Below are 16315 nucleotides of genomic sequence, written 5' to 3'. Positions count from 1 at the left end.
GAGACTCAAACTCACGACCTCAGGATTTGGAGTCTGGAGTGCTCTCCTTTACACCACAGGACCGCCCCAACAATGCTTTGCAATAAACTAATGGTAAGTCGCATGGGGGCCTTTGGTGAGGTGCTCTGGCTAACACAGAGTAATTCTGTTAATAAGGGTGTTTTGAGACACGAACATTTTTTGCAATCAGAGGTTTCAAAATAGTGTACAAAGGTGGCTGTAGGTATTTGCAATCCACACACAGTTAAAAAGAACTCAGGTGATTTCTTCAAGTTTACACAGTAGGCACTGACAAAGACAGGACTAGAGTTTAAAAGATCCTGACATCTACACCCAGTTTCAGTGGCACAGGCTCTCCAGCCTGTGCTTCTCATGCTCATATCTAGACAGGTCTCAGCGAGGTTACTTTACCTTTCAGTGCCCCTGTCTCCCTGCATGCAATATGCATGCAATATGCATGCAATAAAAGTATGGACAAAGCTAGCAATTACCAGATAGCTGACCTGTAACACATTTATTTTGGTCAAACTGCTTTAAATTTCTCAGAAGAGAAATGCTAGAAATTGCCAAAAGAATATGATGCTTTATAAGAGCTTTACTTTTGTTGCCTCCTCTTTTTCTTGTCAAGTCTCATGGCTGAAGCATGGACAGGAGTAACTGAAAAGGGTACACAGAATTGCCAAGGCCAGCCAGCACCCCGCAAAGGGCAACATAACAGATAAAATTCCAGTGTCAGAGACAGGAAATTTATTTTTTGACTGCCAATTAAATAAAATACCTTATGAGGTAAATCAGATATATGAGAGACTTATGTAATCTACCACATTGCCTTGGGTGTCCAGGACTGTTGTAATACTGATTATGGTAACTCGTATAACTGAACTCTCTTCATGAACTCTGACAAACTACAAGGATGAACTGGGAAAATTACTTAGCTCAGCATGGATGATTGGTTTGTTCAGGCTTCTCTGAAATGCTCCTCATGCTCAGAATTCTAGGAGACAATACCATGGTCTCATATTTCATGGTATCAAGCAACACTTTCATGATATGTTGCTGAATTGATAATGTACACAATAACCAACACCCTGAATGCCCTATCAAAAGGTGCCTTTTAATTTGTTTTCTGAATCACTTGTGGTATATTTCAGGTCTGCTAAGTCATCATCTTGAAAACTGTCAGGGAGAGTGAAAGTTTTGTAACAATCAAAATGATCCTCTGTTTCACTGACTGAAAAATTTATTTTCCTGTGGTTATTCTGCAATTTCCCCTCTAGCAGAGATTTTCCTTTTTTTTTTTCTTCCACAGACATCCTGCTTCATCCTATTTACAGTCTGTCTGGCACTGTTTTAAATCCTGAAGAGTCAATCTTCAGGGACCATGACATGCTTGTGGTAAGATAACATTTACCCTTGTATAGTGAGATTACAATATGACACTTTTATTCAATTTTAAGAGAAGATAATTAATATGGATTGGATATGAAGGACCTACTTTCTTATCTCCTTGAGTCTCTGTTCCTTTTTATTTCCTGGTTTGCATGTATGATGATGACACCCATGAATGAAATCCACTTGCTGCTCTTCCTTGCACTCATAGTGAGTTTGTCCGTATTTGGTGAAAGACACTTGGTCAAAACACTGAGTCATTACTTTCCCGATGGCTTTGCCAAACACAGTAGTGTGATGACTCTAGACAGACCAATTTTCTTGACACGTGTTATGTGGAAAATGATACTGTGTGAGTTAGAATAACATCTGATTAACTTACAAGAGACTGATTATATTTATGGTGCTCATTTTTGCCTGCGGCGATATATGTCCTGAAGTTTGTAATAAGTTGGTCTCCTCCACTCTAGACCCTGTTAAGACTATGCTATAAAAACACCTTAATTTTTGCCTGCATGTGTTCCTAAGATACACTGGTTCTCGCTTTTTAATCTTAGTTTCAAAGCCTTCCTGGCATTTCTCCTCTCCTAAGAATCTGAAAACTTATTGTTTTTTGGTATGCAAATATATGTGCTTCCTCAGCAAGCACTGCAGATTCTTTATTCCCATGATTCTTCATCTTGAAGTCAGAGAAAACTTTGCTCAGTCAATTAAATGTGCATGTTCCTCCTTTTGCTTCTTTATTTTGTATTCGGCTGGCACCAGACAGCAATGTAGGACAGTTAGAAACATAGAACCACAGCATATCCCGAGTTGGAAGGTAGAGAAGCAATGTCAGTGCCCGGCCGTGATCCCAATGGCATGCCTTTTCCAACCCCATTGTTCCTGGAACTACAGGCTCTGTGGCTCTTTGAACCCGAACCCTAACTGTAATGGTCTGACACTGAGGCAACAGAATCCTAAAATCCTAGAATATTTTGAGTTGGAAGGGATCCACAAGGATCATATCAAATTCACCTCCTGCCTCTGCACAGGATTACCCCAACAGTCACACCATTTGTCCAGCGTGTTGTTCAAAGGCTTCTCAAACTCTGGCAGGCTGGTGCCATGACCAGTTTGCTGGGGAGCCTGTTCCAGTGCCCAACCACCCTATGGGTGCAGAACTTTTTCTAATACCTAACCTAAATATAGCTTGAGACAGCTTCATGCCATTCCTTTGTGTTCTATCACTGGCCACCAGAGGGAAGAGATTGGTTCCTACCCCTGCACTTCCCCTTGTGAGGAAGCTGTGGACTGCAATGAGGTCTCTCAATCTTCTCTTCTCTAGGCTGAATAAATCAAATGCCCTCAGCCGCTTCTCATATGACTCCCCCTCATCCCATCACCATGGGTGCCCCAGATTAGAAAGGTGGTATGGAGGCAGCAATGTTAGTGCCCTGCTGTGATCCTCTTGGCATGCATTTTCCAGGCCTTAATCCAGTATTAATCACAGCGTGATTTGTAGGAAAAGGCAATGGTGCCTTATAAAGTGCACAGACACTGCATGCATTCTAGCACTGTATTTCCACAACATTGCAGGTCTTGGAGAACAACATTTTGGGACACATTAAAGCCAGTCTGTAGGGAATATGGGAAAATACTCATCTCTAGTATGTTTGCATCCATGTCTTGCATGGAAACCTACACCAGACTGTAGGTTTTGGAAGCCTAAAAACATATAGAGCTTTGAAGACTTCTAGGTTGTTGCATTCTGGTTTATGGTTAGACTCCTCCATGACCTGTCTTGTAAGCCCTCCAAAACAGAAACACTAATTCAAATATCTGCATCTTCCACATCTTTCCCTTCTTCTGTAGATCTTTTCCAGAGCTGCTTTGTCTAGCTTCTTTTAACAGGGCTAAGGAAAGTCACCCTGACAGTGGGAACAGCTCTCTCCTCTCCATTTTAGTAATGATCCTGTCCAGCACTAGACAAGGTAGCAGACACGCTATCTCTGAGGCTGCAAATACAATGATTATTTTCAGAAGGGTTTCCTTAAGCCCAGCCCTCTGTTGGTTGAGATATATTTATACTCCCAGACATTCCAGGAGACAGTTTTTTCCTAAATGAACTTTGGAATAATTTATCTACCCAAATCAGAAACCCACACTCACATCTCCCTACCACTACAGTTCCTTATTCCAGGCATTCTTGGACCCACACAAACAAAATTAATGATTAGAGATGCCTATCAATTTCCTTGATTGCCATTATTTGTAATAGCTAGGAATGTTTTAAGGTCTGGTCTGCCAGTACTATTTTTATCTGACTCCATATACCAAATGCAGTGCACAGTTTTGGGGTAGGGGAAATAAAGCACCTAATCTCAGTGAAATTATTTGTGAAAAAGCCTTTATAACTTTTAGAATGAGGATGCAAGGAGAAATATTTGACTGTGTTCTGAAGGGAATATTTTTCTGAATACACAACAGGATCTATGTAATATTTTTAGCTACTCATGCACAACAGAAAGATGAAGAACATAAACAGACACAAAGGGTAATCTTGGGATTCAGGACTCTTGATCCTTGCAATTATACATTTTGTACAAGTCCTGAAATGTTGATCTTTTTATGTATGTACATGTCTGCCTTAGATGTCTAGAGGAGTTTTTCATTTAAGTGATAAATATAGGTAAATTGAAGTTAAAAGTTTACATACACACATGGAATTTAAGTCTATTGCATACAACTGAGAGGCATGACCTACATTCCTCCCATACTTTGGGCAATTTTTCCAAGTTTCTACTCCACGTATCACAAACCCAGCATTTATTTTAAGATATGATGTTAACAAAACCACTGCTTGGTGAAAGAAATATTTACTCTTTCTCTAAACTAGAATTGCTCTCCAAAGTCAGAAAGAGCCGAAGGCTAAAGTAAGCAAAATTTAGTCCTGAACCCATGATAGCTCTCTCTGTAAGATATATATATATATCCTTGCTTCGAAGTCTCAACTTGAGAAAGCTAGAAAAGGCAGTTTTGGCTCAGCAGAAAATATGCTTACCTATACCAGCTCAACAGACCATAAACCATACAATAAGGCAGCTGCATTTTTAAACAAAAAGGTGCTGATGTTGTGTTCTGTTGTGTCCTACACACATTCTTTTACAATTTTCTCATTGAACCCTATACTTCTATACTCACAACTAGTTAATTATTTGACTTACCAAGAGACAAAGGATTACAGCAATCAGCTTCAACGTAGTACAGAAAGAGATCTTTCCTTTTGTCCTTCCTTACAAAACTCCAGATTTACTTTTTTATAGGAATATGCAAGATCATGTGGCAGGGTGTGTAACATCCAGGCCTGGTTCTACTGCTGCACCTCCACCAGTAATGAATTTACCCTAACCTCATGTCAATCATCATCATGTGAGCTTAAAGTCCCCCAGCTTTAAAACCTACAGGGGGATGTTCCCTCTCAGAAGATTCAATTTTTCCTATGACTTATTACAGTTTGCCTTATCCCGCTTCCACTTCATGTTGCCTGGTCAACTTGCAGGACACAACAAAATGCTTACCATTTCCTTGGGCAGATGCAGGACACGTTTTACTCCAAGTACAATGAGCTTGTTTCTGCGCCATGCACAGTTAGGCCCCTGCATGAGATCTGTACGTTTCTGCAGGGGCTCAACTTCAGCACAGTCAGCTCGGGAAGTATTCAGTGATACCTGCTCCCTGGACAACCCCTCTCTCCTGTTTGTGCTGGGAGCTGGCACGTTGGCAAACAGAATCTAAGTCAATGGCTGTGAAGGACTTTCTCTGGCTTTGTACATAAGCCAAGGGGAAATACTCTTACCTGTGTGTACAAACATGTGCTTGACGTAGTTCTGTTTGGCGGTGAAAGTCTTGTTACAGAGAGTGCACTCGTAAGGCTTTTTTTCGCCTTGCCCACCTGCTGTGCTGTGGCCCGCAGATGGGGCCAAGGGCTGTGGGGCTGGCAGCTGGGCAGTAAAGGTTGACAGGCCAGGCTGGGACACTGTCACAAACTGTGTCTGTTGGCCAGCTAAAGGCTGGGGCAGGCTGAAGAGAAAAGGCTTAGGGCCACTGCCAGCAGACTGTGTGGTGAAAAGGGCAGGCAGGTAGGTGTTGCCAGCTGTGCCAATGACCTGAGTGTTGCTGGTCAGAGTCAGTGGCATCCTCAGATTGCTGGTGAGGGTTTCTGTCTGGCGTAAGTAGATCTGTGTGGTTGGCAATGGTTGGGCAACAGTTGTGTTGACAGAAGGCTGCAAAGCCCCCTTTTCGGTGCTGTTATTGACTGTGAGCACTTTGCTGTCCATTTCAACGTCATTGCTTCTCTCTGGTGAGGAAGAGTTGGCATCTACAAGTTGCTGCTGCTGCTGCTGTGGCTGAGTGCCATCAGTAGAGACGTCATTTTGATCTGTTTGAGAAGGTTCTTGCTGCCCATCCCGACCCAGACCAGCCATAAACTGCTGCTCTATGGAATCAGGCTCAGTGCCAATGGAGGAACTGACTCCCGAGTCAAAACTCTCCCCTTTGGGCTCACTCTCAGTGCCTTCTGCTTGGTCAGTGTCCTCAGTGCATTCCTCAGACTCATTGCGCTCAAGGATCTGCACTCTCTGTTGGCCATAGTAGTCATAGTCATCCTCCATCTCCTGCTTAATATGGATGTTGCCCATCAGGGTTTGAATTCGGACAGGGCGCGGTTGCTTGCGGCAGTGTGTGGTCTCTGGAGTGGTGGAGAGATACCGCTCCATCTGTTGTGACCGTTCATGGATCCGGGTAATCCAGCTGGGGTCTTCTATGTGATGGTCCCTGGGGAGTCCCAGGGCTGTTTCATGGTGGCTGACCACAGCCCCACTGTAAAAAGAGCGCTCCCCACTGCCATTTTGCATGGAACAGGCATAGAGGGCTGAATAAATCCTGTCCACACTGTGCTGAGAATGGCTCTGCAGGTAGCCAGACTCCGTGTCGGTGCTTTGTCCCGAGGTGCCTGATTCGGGTGTTCCCCTGGGTGTCTCCTGGCCAGAATCCTGAATCACCGGATAGACTTCTCCCACATTTTGTGAGACAATCCTTGTGCATTCATCAATCACAGTCTTGATCTGCAGGATGCTGGCAGCTGTGAGGATTTGGAGGGCCTCTGACTGTGAGACCCGCAGCACCCCGCTGTACATGAAGTCAATGAGCTTTTGCACAGACTGGACTGACACCACTGAGGGGATTTCAATGTCACTGTAGCCCAGCAACAATTTGTCCTGGAAAAAGGGGCTGCCAGCCGCCAGCACACAACGGTGGGCGCGTAGCATGCTCCCGTGGATGCGGACCGTCACGTCACAGAAGTGGCCACGGTTGCGCTGCTCGTTGAGGGTCTCGAGCACAGAATTGCTGAAGTTGTGAAGGTTGATGCTATGAATGCGCTCTGTCATCCCCTTGCAACTGATGTTACCTGTAGAAAAGCAGGTGACACAAAAAAAAGAGAAAGAACAGCTTGAGTCTCGTCCTCTACATGGCCACAGTCAGAGCACTGACAAAGGTGACAGCCCACTGGGTAAACAAAACTGCACCGTAAAAATCACATACAAACACATTGGTAAGCAGATGTCATTTTTGTAAGGCTAGAAGTAAATTTCACTACTCATTTGCAGATGTTCAAGTCCTGAGTTTTTGGACAGAAGCAAATGAAGACAGGTGTAGCTGGGCCTGAATTCCAATCAACTTACTGGGCCTTGGACTTCCTATCAGTTTTTCTGGCTTTAAAAAGCTTAGAGCTAGCCAATTGTAAACACTGAGCACATGGATTAAAGCTGGATTTTAAGCTGTTTGGATGTGGACCCAAGCCAGAAGAGATCAGAATCTTACTTTAATGACCCTAAGTTGATAATGCAAAGACTATATATGAAAATGTGATTTCTATCTAGATTAGTATTTAAGGCATTTGGATCCTACGTTTCACAGTACAGTGAAAAAAACTGGCAATCACTTTGTAAAATCCAAATGTGGTTCAAGATTAAGGCTGTAAATGTTCCTAAAATCCCACGCACAGTTTTGTCTGGGGTTGTGGTTTAGAACATTTGCTACCCAATAGTGACAAACAGTCCTCTGGAAGAGCCCAAAGCAAGAAGTTAACATGAGCTGTCCCCTTCATTTTTAGCATATCCCAAGTTCTGACTTGCAGCAGAATACCATCATATAAAAACAAATGTTCTCCTGCTGTTATTTACTTGACAGAACTGGAAAATTACAGACATTTACTCCAAGGAAGATTTTGTCTTAGTTTGGCTGAATAATCTAAATAGAGAACAGTTTAGAAAAGCATCTAACCAATTTGGGTACAGAGCCAATATAATCTTCAAAATTAACTTTTACAAGTGACTGAAAAGTAACTTCTTAATCTCTCAATCCACTGTTCCCTATCTTCATCTTGCTTCCTTTCATTTTAATGCTTTTCCATTTCTTTCCTGTTCTTTACCATTTTTTCTTCTATTCAGATTTTGATGGGCAGAAACTGTGGTTTCACATTTTAACTATGAAAAACGAACTGCCTTTTGAATGGTAAACAAATAAAACAGTATTAATAATTTTTTCTCTTAGCATTTGTAGTACATACATCACCTTGGTTTCTAGAAAAGTGTGCAGAAAAAAGTAATGCTAAATCACCAATAGTATTACAGGCATTTTGTCTTGAATATTCCTACAGAAGCTACAGCCCCTCTTGCCACAGTTACGTGTCAATGTGTGAGGATCCAAAAGGAAAATTTGGTAAGCAAGCATGAGTAAATTAAAGTAACTTACTGTCACTTTCTAATGGAAGTATACAGAGCAATAAATAGCACTGAAAGCAGCTGAAACATATACATTTGTATTTTAGCCCAACCATGTCTCTCTGTTCCATCCTAAGGAGTCCTTTACGTCTCATACACAGGCAGTAGAACACTACTCACTGCAATTTGCAGGAAAATGATGCATCTTTCCTGCTCTGCCTTTTCCTTGTCATTTATTCACTTCTGACATTTCCAGCACCCTCTATTCTGGTGGTTCAAAGAGAAGCCACCTTGGACACAGGTGGTTATTTTAATTCTCTGAAGTAGTTGATGATAAAAGGGTAGCACAAAAGGTCAGGAACTGGAAATCATGATGGGGCCAGACTGTCTGAAGAAGTCTGATGCTAATAGATGTAAACCAACCAGTACCAGAAGGGTTCTAATTGCCACGTGTGATTAGTACGTTGCAGGGATGCTCAGAGAGCAAAACCAAGGAGGAAACCACTAACAGTATGATGGAGGTTGTGAAATACATCTGACTTGTTCATAAACTTAGCCAAGAAACCAGAGTTTCTTCCTCTGATGAGACTGATCACAGGACTGGAAAAACATCTTGGGCATTCAAGTGCATTGCAATTGTTATTACACAAAATAATGTACAGAAGACATGCATTTCCTCCTCCTTCCAGATGGAGTAATTCTCCAGGAGGCCTCCAAGACACTTCAGGATGCTTCCCTTCCCAACTTGCCAGATCATACAAGAATCCAAAATCTATTTACATAAAAGGTCAGAATCCTTGGCAAAAACTTTGTAATGGTGTGGAACAGAAAGGCAGAAAATGAATGACAAATAGATCACACCTCTTTTCAAGACTTACTGTAGGCCATGGCAAGTGATTGTATGGCCACCCATTTATCTCTGTCTCCCTTCGAGTAGTATCAGTGACTACTTGGTTTGATCCTAGGACTCCCCTTCCCCAGCAACTTGACCTTATGTTCTGTTTTGTCAAATGAGGTATTTGATAATAATAAGAAATATGCAGCAGTCCAACTCAGTAATCCAAACATCTCACCTTGCACATGCACAGTGCAGAATATTCTACACACACCAGAGAGGCTAAAGACAGGTATCTTGACCTGAGCAGGTGAAAGGAAATCTACTTTGTCCCTTATGCTCCTTGACAGATAAAATTAGGTTTGTGAGTGGAATTCTGAAAAATGGACCCTCGGGATAACTCCTTTCCAGAAAGGTGTGATATGTATCACAAGACTGGATGACTCCTTGGAAAAGTGAATTCTGCCACGTACCTACAAATCATGGACAGAAAGGAGGAATGCCAAGGTTCATATATTAGTTTCAACAGCCGTTCTCAGGTTCTGGTTGTGGAAATCAAAGAGTTGTGAAGCCACAGTGTATTTGGTTGTTAGATGGCTTGATGAAGTCATGTAGCTGGGGTTAATCATGGCACAGAAAAGAGGTTTGTTTGCATTTGTGAGAGTGATGTGAATAGCTCTTCTATAGCAACTATCTAGGATGCACCTTGTGGTGCAGGATCTGGTCTGAAAGCCAATTGAGTAACTTCATAAATGGCATGGAGTGTTTTTTGTTTTTCCTATTGGTAATAACAGAGTTTGCCCTTAAAAAAATTTCTTTCCTCCTTTCTTTACTTCAAGTGAAATTAGAACACCACTTCTTCAACTGAGAAAACAACTGAAATTTACTTCTTAAGGATAAAACAAGAAAGTTGGGTTGAAGAGACATACAACAAATGGTAACAAAAGCTAATACAGATTTTGAGGATGAATATTCTAGGCCATCTTCCTTGACATTCAACCCTATAAGCTGTAGCTATCCAAAGTACAGGCAATCAAATAATTTTCAATACTGTCAGAGACATTACTGCACAAACCACAGCAGTATAAAAAACAGTTTTAACAAATTCCAGATAAGTCTGTAGCAAAACCTGCTGTCCCATGCAGATTCCATCCTGCTCCACAGGAAACTGAGTACAAATTCTTGTGGTTGACCCCTCCTTTATGCTGTTCTAAGCTAAAAGTCCAAAGGTGATGCTCTCCATAAAACGTGGACTTGCCAATGCAGGCTTGATTCTAAGTAAATGCCACATTCTGACAAAGGCTACTAGAGCCCTGGACAAGCCAGAAAGTGTGTCAGCTCTTTACAAGACCCATACACACGCACACTCACCTACTCGTCACTGCACAGAATGCTTGGCTCAGGAAAAAGACTCTGTCTCCGGCTCTTCTCAGGCCTGCCATTCCTTTAAACTCGAGACAGTGGGAACCTTTCCGTGAAATTCAAGTGGTCTTTGTTAAGTATTCCTCTCTATTTTTTTTTTGTCCAGTAAACATGATGTAGAGATCCCAATGGACTTATTCTGAGAAACTCCTGTAAAATGGTTTTGTCCCCTTTCTGTGAAGCAAGTTCTGATTGGAGGGGTATTCACAAACCATATAGGAAAGAATGGATGTGAAAATGCAAAGGCCATTCTCACCCAGATGGGCAATGAATAGGCATTTGCCAGTTAAAAAAAAAAAAAAGAAAAAAGAAAAAAAAGCTCAGACAACTGCACAGATTATGCACATTTGAAATCCTCCTGGGATACAATTTGAAGCTGGCATGGCATAAAGGTGAAACATATTACTGTGCAACTTTGAAAAAAGCTTCATTTGCCCGTATGCAAATGTACCGATTAAACTGTCAGGCTATTCACAGAAACATGCATGGAATTCATCCTCAACTAGTAAGAAGGAGCACAACATGGATGGGAAAGGAAAAAACTTTTGTTGTGTAATACATGACTGAATGCTTAGATTAGTGTTTCCCTGAATCTCATCCACCCCTCCTGCTGACTTTTATGCTATGGGCTCTCAAAAGAAAGTAGGCTTTACCATGACAATAACAATGACAACTCCTCCAAGTACAGTACCAAAGAGGAAGGTAATAGTAGAAGGAAAGAGCAGGCAGTGGAGTCCTAGAAGATGCTGTAGAAAATGTGGAAGTGCAGCAGTGAAGTACATCAAGTATGGTCTGAGGCAGTTTTCTATTTGCCAAAGTTACCATACGTAGACCTACATAAAGCTAGAAAGTTATGGCTCACAAGGTGATTTTTTGTTTGTCAAAACGAGAAAAAATCACCCCCAGCAAACACATGATGTAGTAGAGCTAATAAGATGTATGGAATACTGAAGACTGCAGGCTAAACATAAATGGCTACGTTGTACATTTTAAAATGCTTTGAGTAAGGATTTTTTTGTACAGCCACTAGATGTCCCTTTCTGCAAAGCCTATTGCTGCCAGCTTTAATACTCATAACTAAAGGATATCAGAGAATTTGATTTTCTCTAGTGTCCTTTAAAATCACAGTATCTCAAAGGTCATTGCTCAGTAGTGACTACCACTTCTAGAAACACAGTGATGATGAATCCACCACAGCTACTGTAACTCAGCATAGCTCGGTGCATAGGCTGCTCCTGAAGCAAAATTGCCTAGGACACTGGAATCCAAGCTCTTTTTGGATGCTTACTGTGTGCTCTTTCAGAGGAATTACTAGGAGAGTGAAACCCAATGGCTTTGTCTTGCTTTTATAATTACAGGGGAAAGAGAATAATTGTGTTATATCCTTGAGAACTGGTAGGCTTGATCAGACAGACATAGATTGAGTTTTAGCCTCACTCTTCTGCAGTAGCATTTAGAAAATTGTTTGGCAACCCATCCTACTAATACTTAGACCAAGTTCAACTAGAACTAGCTTGAAATATTTGCCTAGTTACTCTTCCTGACAACCTTCTCAGTCCTTGCATTAGGAACACACACTTTGAGAGATAGTAGAAAAGTTGGAGGCACTATATCTTATACAGAATATGCTATCTATATTCTTAATATCAAAATGACAAGCGCCTCCCTAGTTGGGAGAACACTCTGGGCTAAGATAAAGATGTGGAAGTTAGGCTTGGTAGGCCTTCTTCCTGCTTTTGAAGCTGTTTCTCTGTGCATCAGTAATCCAGCCATTACTTCCTGGGAGCACAAGCCTAACTAACCTGCTGCAGGAGACTCAGCAACTCCTTAACTCCTTACTCTCTACCATAGGTGGTTTTGGAAATCTCCTATCCTTGGTCTTCACACCAAGTGTTGGATGCCTTCTGTTTGTATCAAAAGGATGCATTAGATTCTTCAGACAGTCACCTAGTCTACTTTTCCTCATGGTGGGAACAATTTAGCTACACTATCTCATCAGTAATTTGTCTACCATGTTTGCAAAAAATCAACACCGTGGCTGATTTCCACTCCCTCCCCAGACAGAGCACCTGCTATCTTTCTAGCAAGAAAGATGTCCTAGTATGTAACTTTGAAACTGGTTATTCATCATTTACTCCAGAAGATAGGAAGAGCTATTGACCACTTCCCTCTTTATAGTACTTTCTCATATATTGCAAGGTGCCTCACTTTTCTCCTTTATACCTGTCATTTCTAGGAAATACAAACTCAGGTCACCAAGTCATTTTCACTGGTTATAAGTATTCTCGTCACTCTTATCTTCTTCTGTCTTCTATCCAGTCTTTCTTTCACTTAAAATGCAGCCCTGAAGTGGATAAAGTTCTCAGCCTGACAGAGCTGAATGAAGGAGTGGTCTCTATATCATCATATATGATACTCTTTAAAGACCTTTCAGAATAAATAAACGCAAGCAAACAAAACCCTATTATCAAAACAGATTTTCCTTAAGAAAGACGTATCTCAGTAAAGAATCGTTAAGTGGGAATGAAAATCTCTCTTACCTCTCGCATAAACACAGGTCAGTGGAAATACAGCATTTCCACCGCAACATATGAAAGTTACTATAGCCCCACAAATTCCACAGAAGTTTTTTTCATTTCCATACACAAGTGTCTCCTATTCCAAACTTAGCACCATAACCATGGGTGCTTTTTCAGCTCCAATGACCTAATTTATCCCAAGTGATAAAGCTTAATTTTCTGTTGTTCTGAAGTTAGTTACTCTAAAATAAAACTGGATTAACAGAGGAAAAATTCCTTTATAGTGTTTCCATACACAAAATTAGTCCTGCATCAGGTTCCAACTCTCTGGGACCAATTTAGTGGAGCAACATTTCTTCCACTTAGGAAGCGACCAGAATTCAAATCCTGAAAACCTGGTAATGTCTGACTTGTCAGTATTTCTCAAAGATGCTGGAGAGGCCAATTTAGACATTCCTGCTCAGACTAATTCTCCTGAATATTTGGCCTTGTTCTAGGCAGGGACCTGCAAAAGGAAAAGCTTATATGGAGTTTCAGGAACACAGAAGAACATTTGTGTCCTCAGTGGGAGATCTGACCAGGAGTAGCCCTTGCTTTCTGTTGCTTTAAAGGTTTGGTGGAGTTTTCACCCAATCATCTGCTTGAACATCTTGAAATCAGTATCTCCTTCTATAATATCCATCCAAAACAAACACCAGATGACACTACACAAATTGCCCTAACCCTACCAGATTGTTGTTAGAATCAAAATATGTAGCAGTCTACAGTTAACAGGAAGTACTGTATTTTTACCAGCACAACATCTATTAATGTGTCAGTAATACACTCCATGCAAGAAAGAATCACTGCGTTCTGAAAGCTGTCTAACTTTTCTAAATTTCATCGCTAATAACTACATTTGTTTGAAAGACATAAATGCAGGAACATACAAACAGAACCTTATTCTCCAAGGAAAAAACATACCAAAGAGACAGCAAACAAGAAAGAGTTTGCTTAAACTTTGTTCAGGAGACGGGTTTTTTTCTGCAGACTAGAGAATGTTGAGCAAATTTCCTATGGATAATTTATTCAGTTAATTGCCCTGTCCTTTTTAGCATTTACCTAATGATGAGATATCCAATTCACACAAAACCAAAGAATTAACCATAGGTGTTCTACATAAAATGGCTTCTATATCCAGAGGGCATAAATCCCAGCATAAAAGGCTCTATTTCAGCCTACACTCTTAGGGACCAGGGCAGTGAGTCACCTTCCTATGCTTCTCCTGAAAGTCCACAGGAGGTGTCCATCAGCACTAATCCTGTTTGCCCTACAATCTGCAGGTGGCAATGTCTGTGCCTCAGTTTGCTCCACATGTAGAACACGGACAGCATCATGCACCCCACCCTGCCTTAATTAATCCTAACAAAATGGCTTTATATTCCTTGGATAAAGAACACTACAGAAAGATCAATAATTAACTCCATGGATCTCTTCAAATTTTGTTCTCCAGGCTTACGAGAAAGTCTTCCTCTGAGGCTGCTCTAGTGCCTTACTTTCTCTGTACCTCTTTATGGTCAGCATCCAACTTACAACTCTAAAACACTTGGTAAAAGCTGGCTCCAAATCATAGCAATGTGGTCACCAAAGCCTTCGAAATGTTACAGCATGTTCAGCTATTTTTAAGTTAGAGAAGTAGTCCATTTTTAGCCAGGGTATTTACTTTTCCCACTTGCAGTCCAGTTTGTATACTTGCTATTTCAGGAATTTCAAAGATACTTTAAAGATGGTATAGGCAAAAGCCATTTTTTTTCCCCAGGCACACATTTGGGGTCCAGACCAACATACCTCCATGTTAAACACTGGCACACATATACACACACACTGTTTATCTCTGTTTCTCTCTGAGACCTTGTCTGCAGACCCTCTGCTGCTACAGCCATGCCGTCACATCCCCCTAACACAGACATGGACTACATTGATGGGGGATACTTCTCCTGTAGGTGTCTCCAACACCTCCAAGCAACATGCACGACATAAACAGAACAACCACTGAAGCTGTCATCACAGCTACATTAATGGGGATTTCAACAGGCTGGCCATACCATTACAAGGGTGCTAATTCCTGTGCCCTGGCCAGCTGTAAGCCACTTATGTTAGCAAAATATAAGCTTGCCAAATAGCATTTTAATGTTCTTTTTAAAAAATGTAAAGGGAGAAAACTGTACAACTACTCCCTTAAATCGAAACAGAGAAAACAACGTGGCCACAGGATGGCACCATTTCCTAGGAAGAGAAATGAGGCTGTGCTCATCGCTTCTTCAGCAGAGAACATTTTCATGTTATACATGAAAACTGTGTCAACCATACTCGCTTGTTCCCAGGGAGTTATGTACGATCCTGCCAAGCCCCAGCATGGTCCAACTGCTTTAAGTGGCTATAAGTTTATGTCAGTTTGGTTCTTTAAAAATTCGAGGTGCATCTAGTGCTAGTTTTCCTTCCCAGTGCCAAGTGTGGCTGCTCAGAGTGCATGTTGCACTGGGGGACCTGCAACAAGAGAGTTACTGACAGGGAAGGGCTGAGATGGGCCAGCAATGCTGGTGGAGTTATGGTGTGAACAGTACCCACTCAACCAAAGAACAGGGTGATGCCTCTTGAAAAAAACCCCAAACAAACCCAAAACAGCAACTTTTTGGAAAATGTAGGCAAACAATATGATTTCTTTTGCTGTTCTATGGTCCTGATTAAAAGACTAGTCCTTAATACCTTCACCTGCTTTAAGGGCTTTTGTTTAAGTCCTAATAGTGGATTTCAAACTGAACATCCATAAGGGAAGTGGATAAGGATTGTTTTGGTTATCTTGCTGCGGGGGGACTGTATAGACATATATCCTCTCTCAAAAACATTGCTTAGGGAGAAGGGGCTGGGGGCTGGAGGTGGGCTGAGTCTGGAGAAGGAATAAATTAGAAGGATAATAGGTGCAAATATATTAAAACATATCTCCAAAAGAGACAATTGCTATTGCATGAACTCTTTCCCATTTGCTGTGTATTGTTAGGTTTTTCCCCCAGGCAGAAAGACAAGGAGGAAAAGCTTATCAGCCTGAGTGTGGTTAAATACAGTAAGTCTGAAAGCCTGTGGGCTTTGGTTAAAATGAAAATATAGATTAAAACCTCTTAAAGTAACTACCTGTTTAGAAGGTTTTTATTCATGTTAGAATCCTCTACAGGAGTGTTTGTAGTCTGTTAGGAAAAGGGTGCACTCAGGCACGGTTGAGTTTTGTAGGAGAGCTGCTGCCTGCAGAAGATCACTGCTTGTATCATCCATGGTTCCTGAGAAAGGCCTTTCCATGCAGGAGATTTTGTTCTGGTCACAAAACTACAGGCTGATGGGAGAAACAAGGGATG

The 16315-nt window shown here is 41.5% G+C and overlaps 1 protein-coding gene across 4 annotated transcripts in view; it reads right to left on the bottom strand.

The window, feature by feature from the left end:
• The window catches only part of ZBTB20 (zinc finger and BTB domain containing 20), a 511236-nt gene that overhangs the window by 27498 nt on the left and 467423 nt on the right, over nucleotides 1-16315 (bottom strand). For all 4 annotated transcript variants that reach the window (XM_071560531.1, XM_071560523.1, XM_071560539.1 and 1 more), the window contains one exon: nucleotides 5228-6838. In XM_071560531.1, coding sequence (XP_071416632.1) covers nucleotides 5228-6818 — 1591 coding nt within the window. In that variant the 5' untranslated portion in view covers nucleotides 6819-6838. The remainder of the gene's footprint in view (nucleotides 1-5227; nucleotides 6839-16315) is intronic.

This window comes from Pithys albifrons, chromosome 1 (genome assembly GCF_047495875.1).
Source record: "Pithys albifrons albifrons isolate INPA30051 chromosome 1, PitAlb_v1, whole genome shotgun sequence".
Taxonomy (NCBI): domain Eukaryota; kingdom Metazoa; phylum Chordata; class Aves; order Passeriformes; family Thamnophilidae; genus Pithys; species Pithys albifrons.
This window is presented reverse-complemented; position numbering and strand designations above follow the sequence as displayed.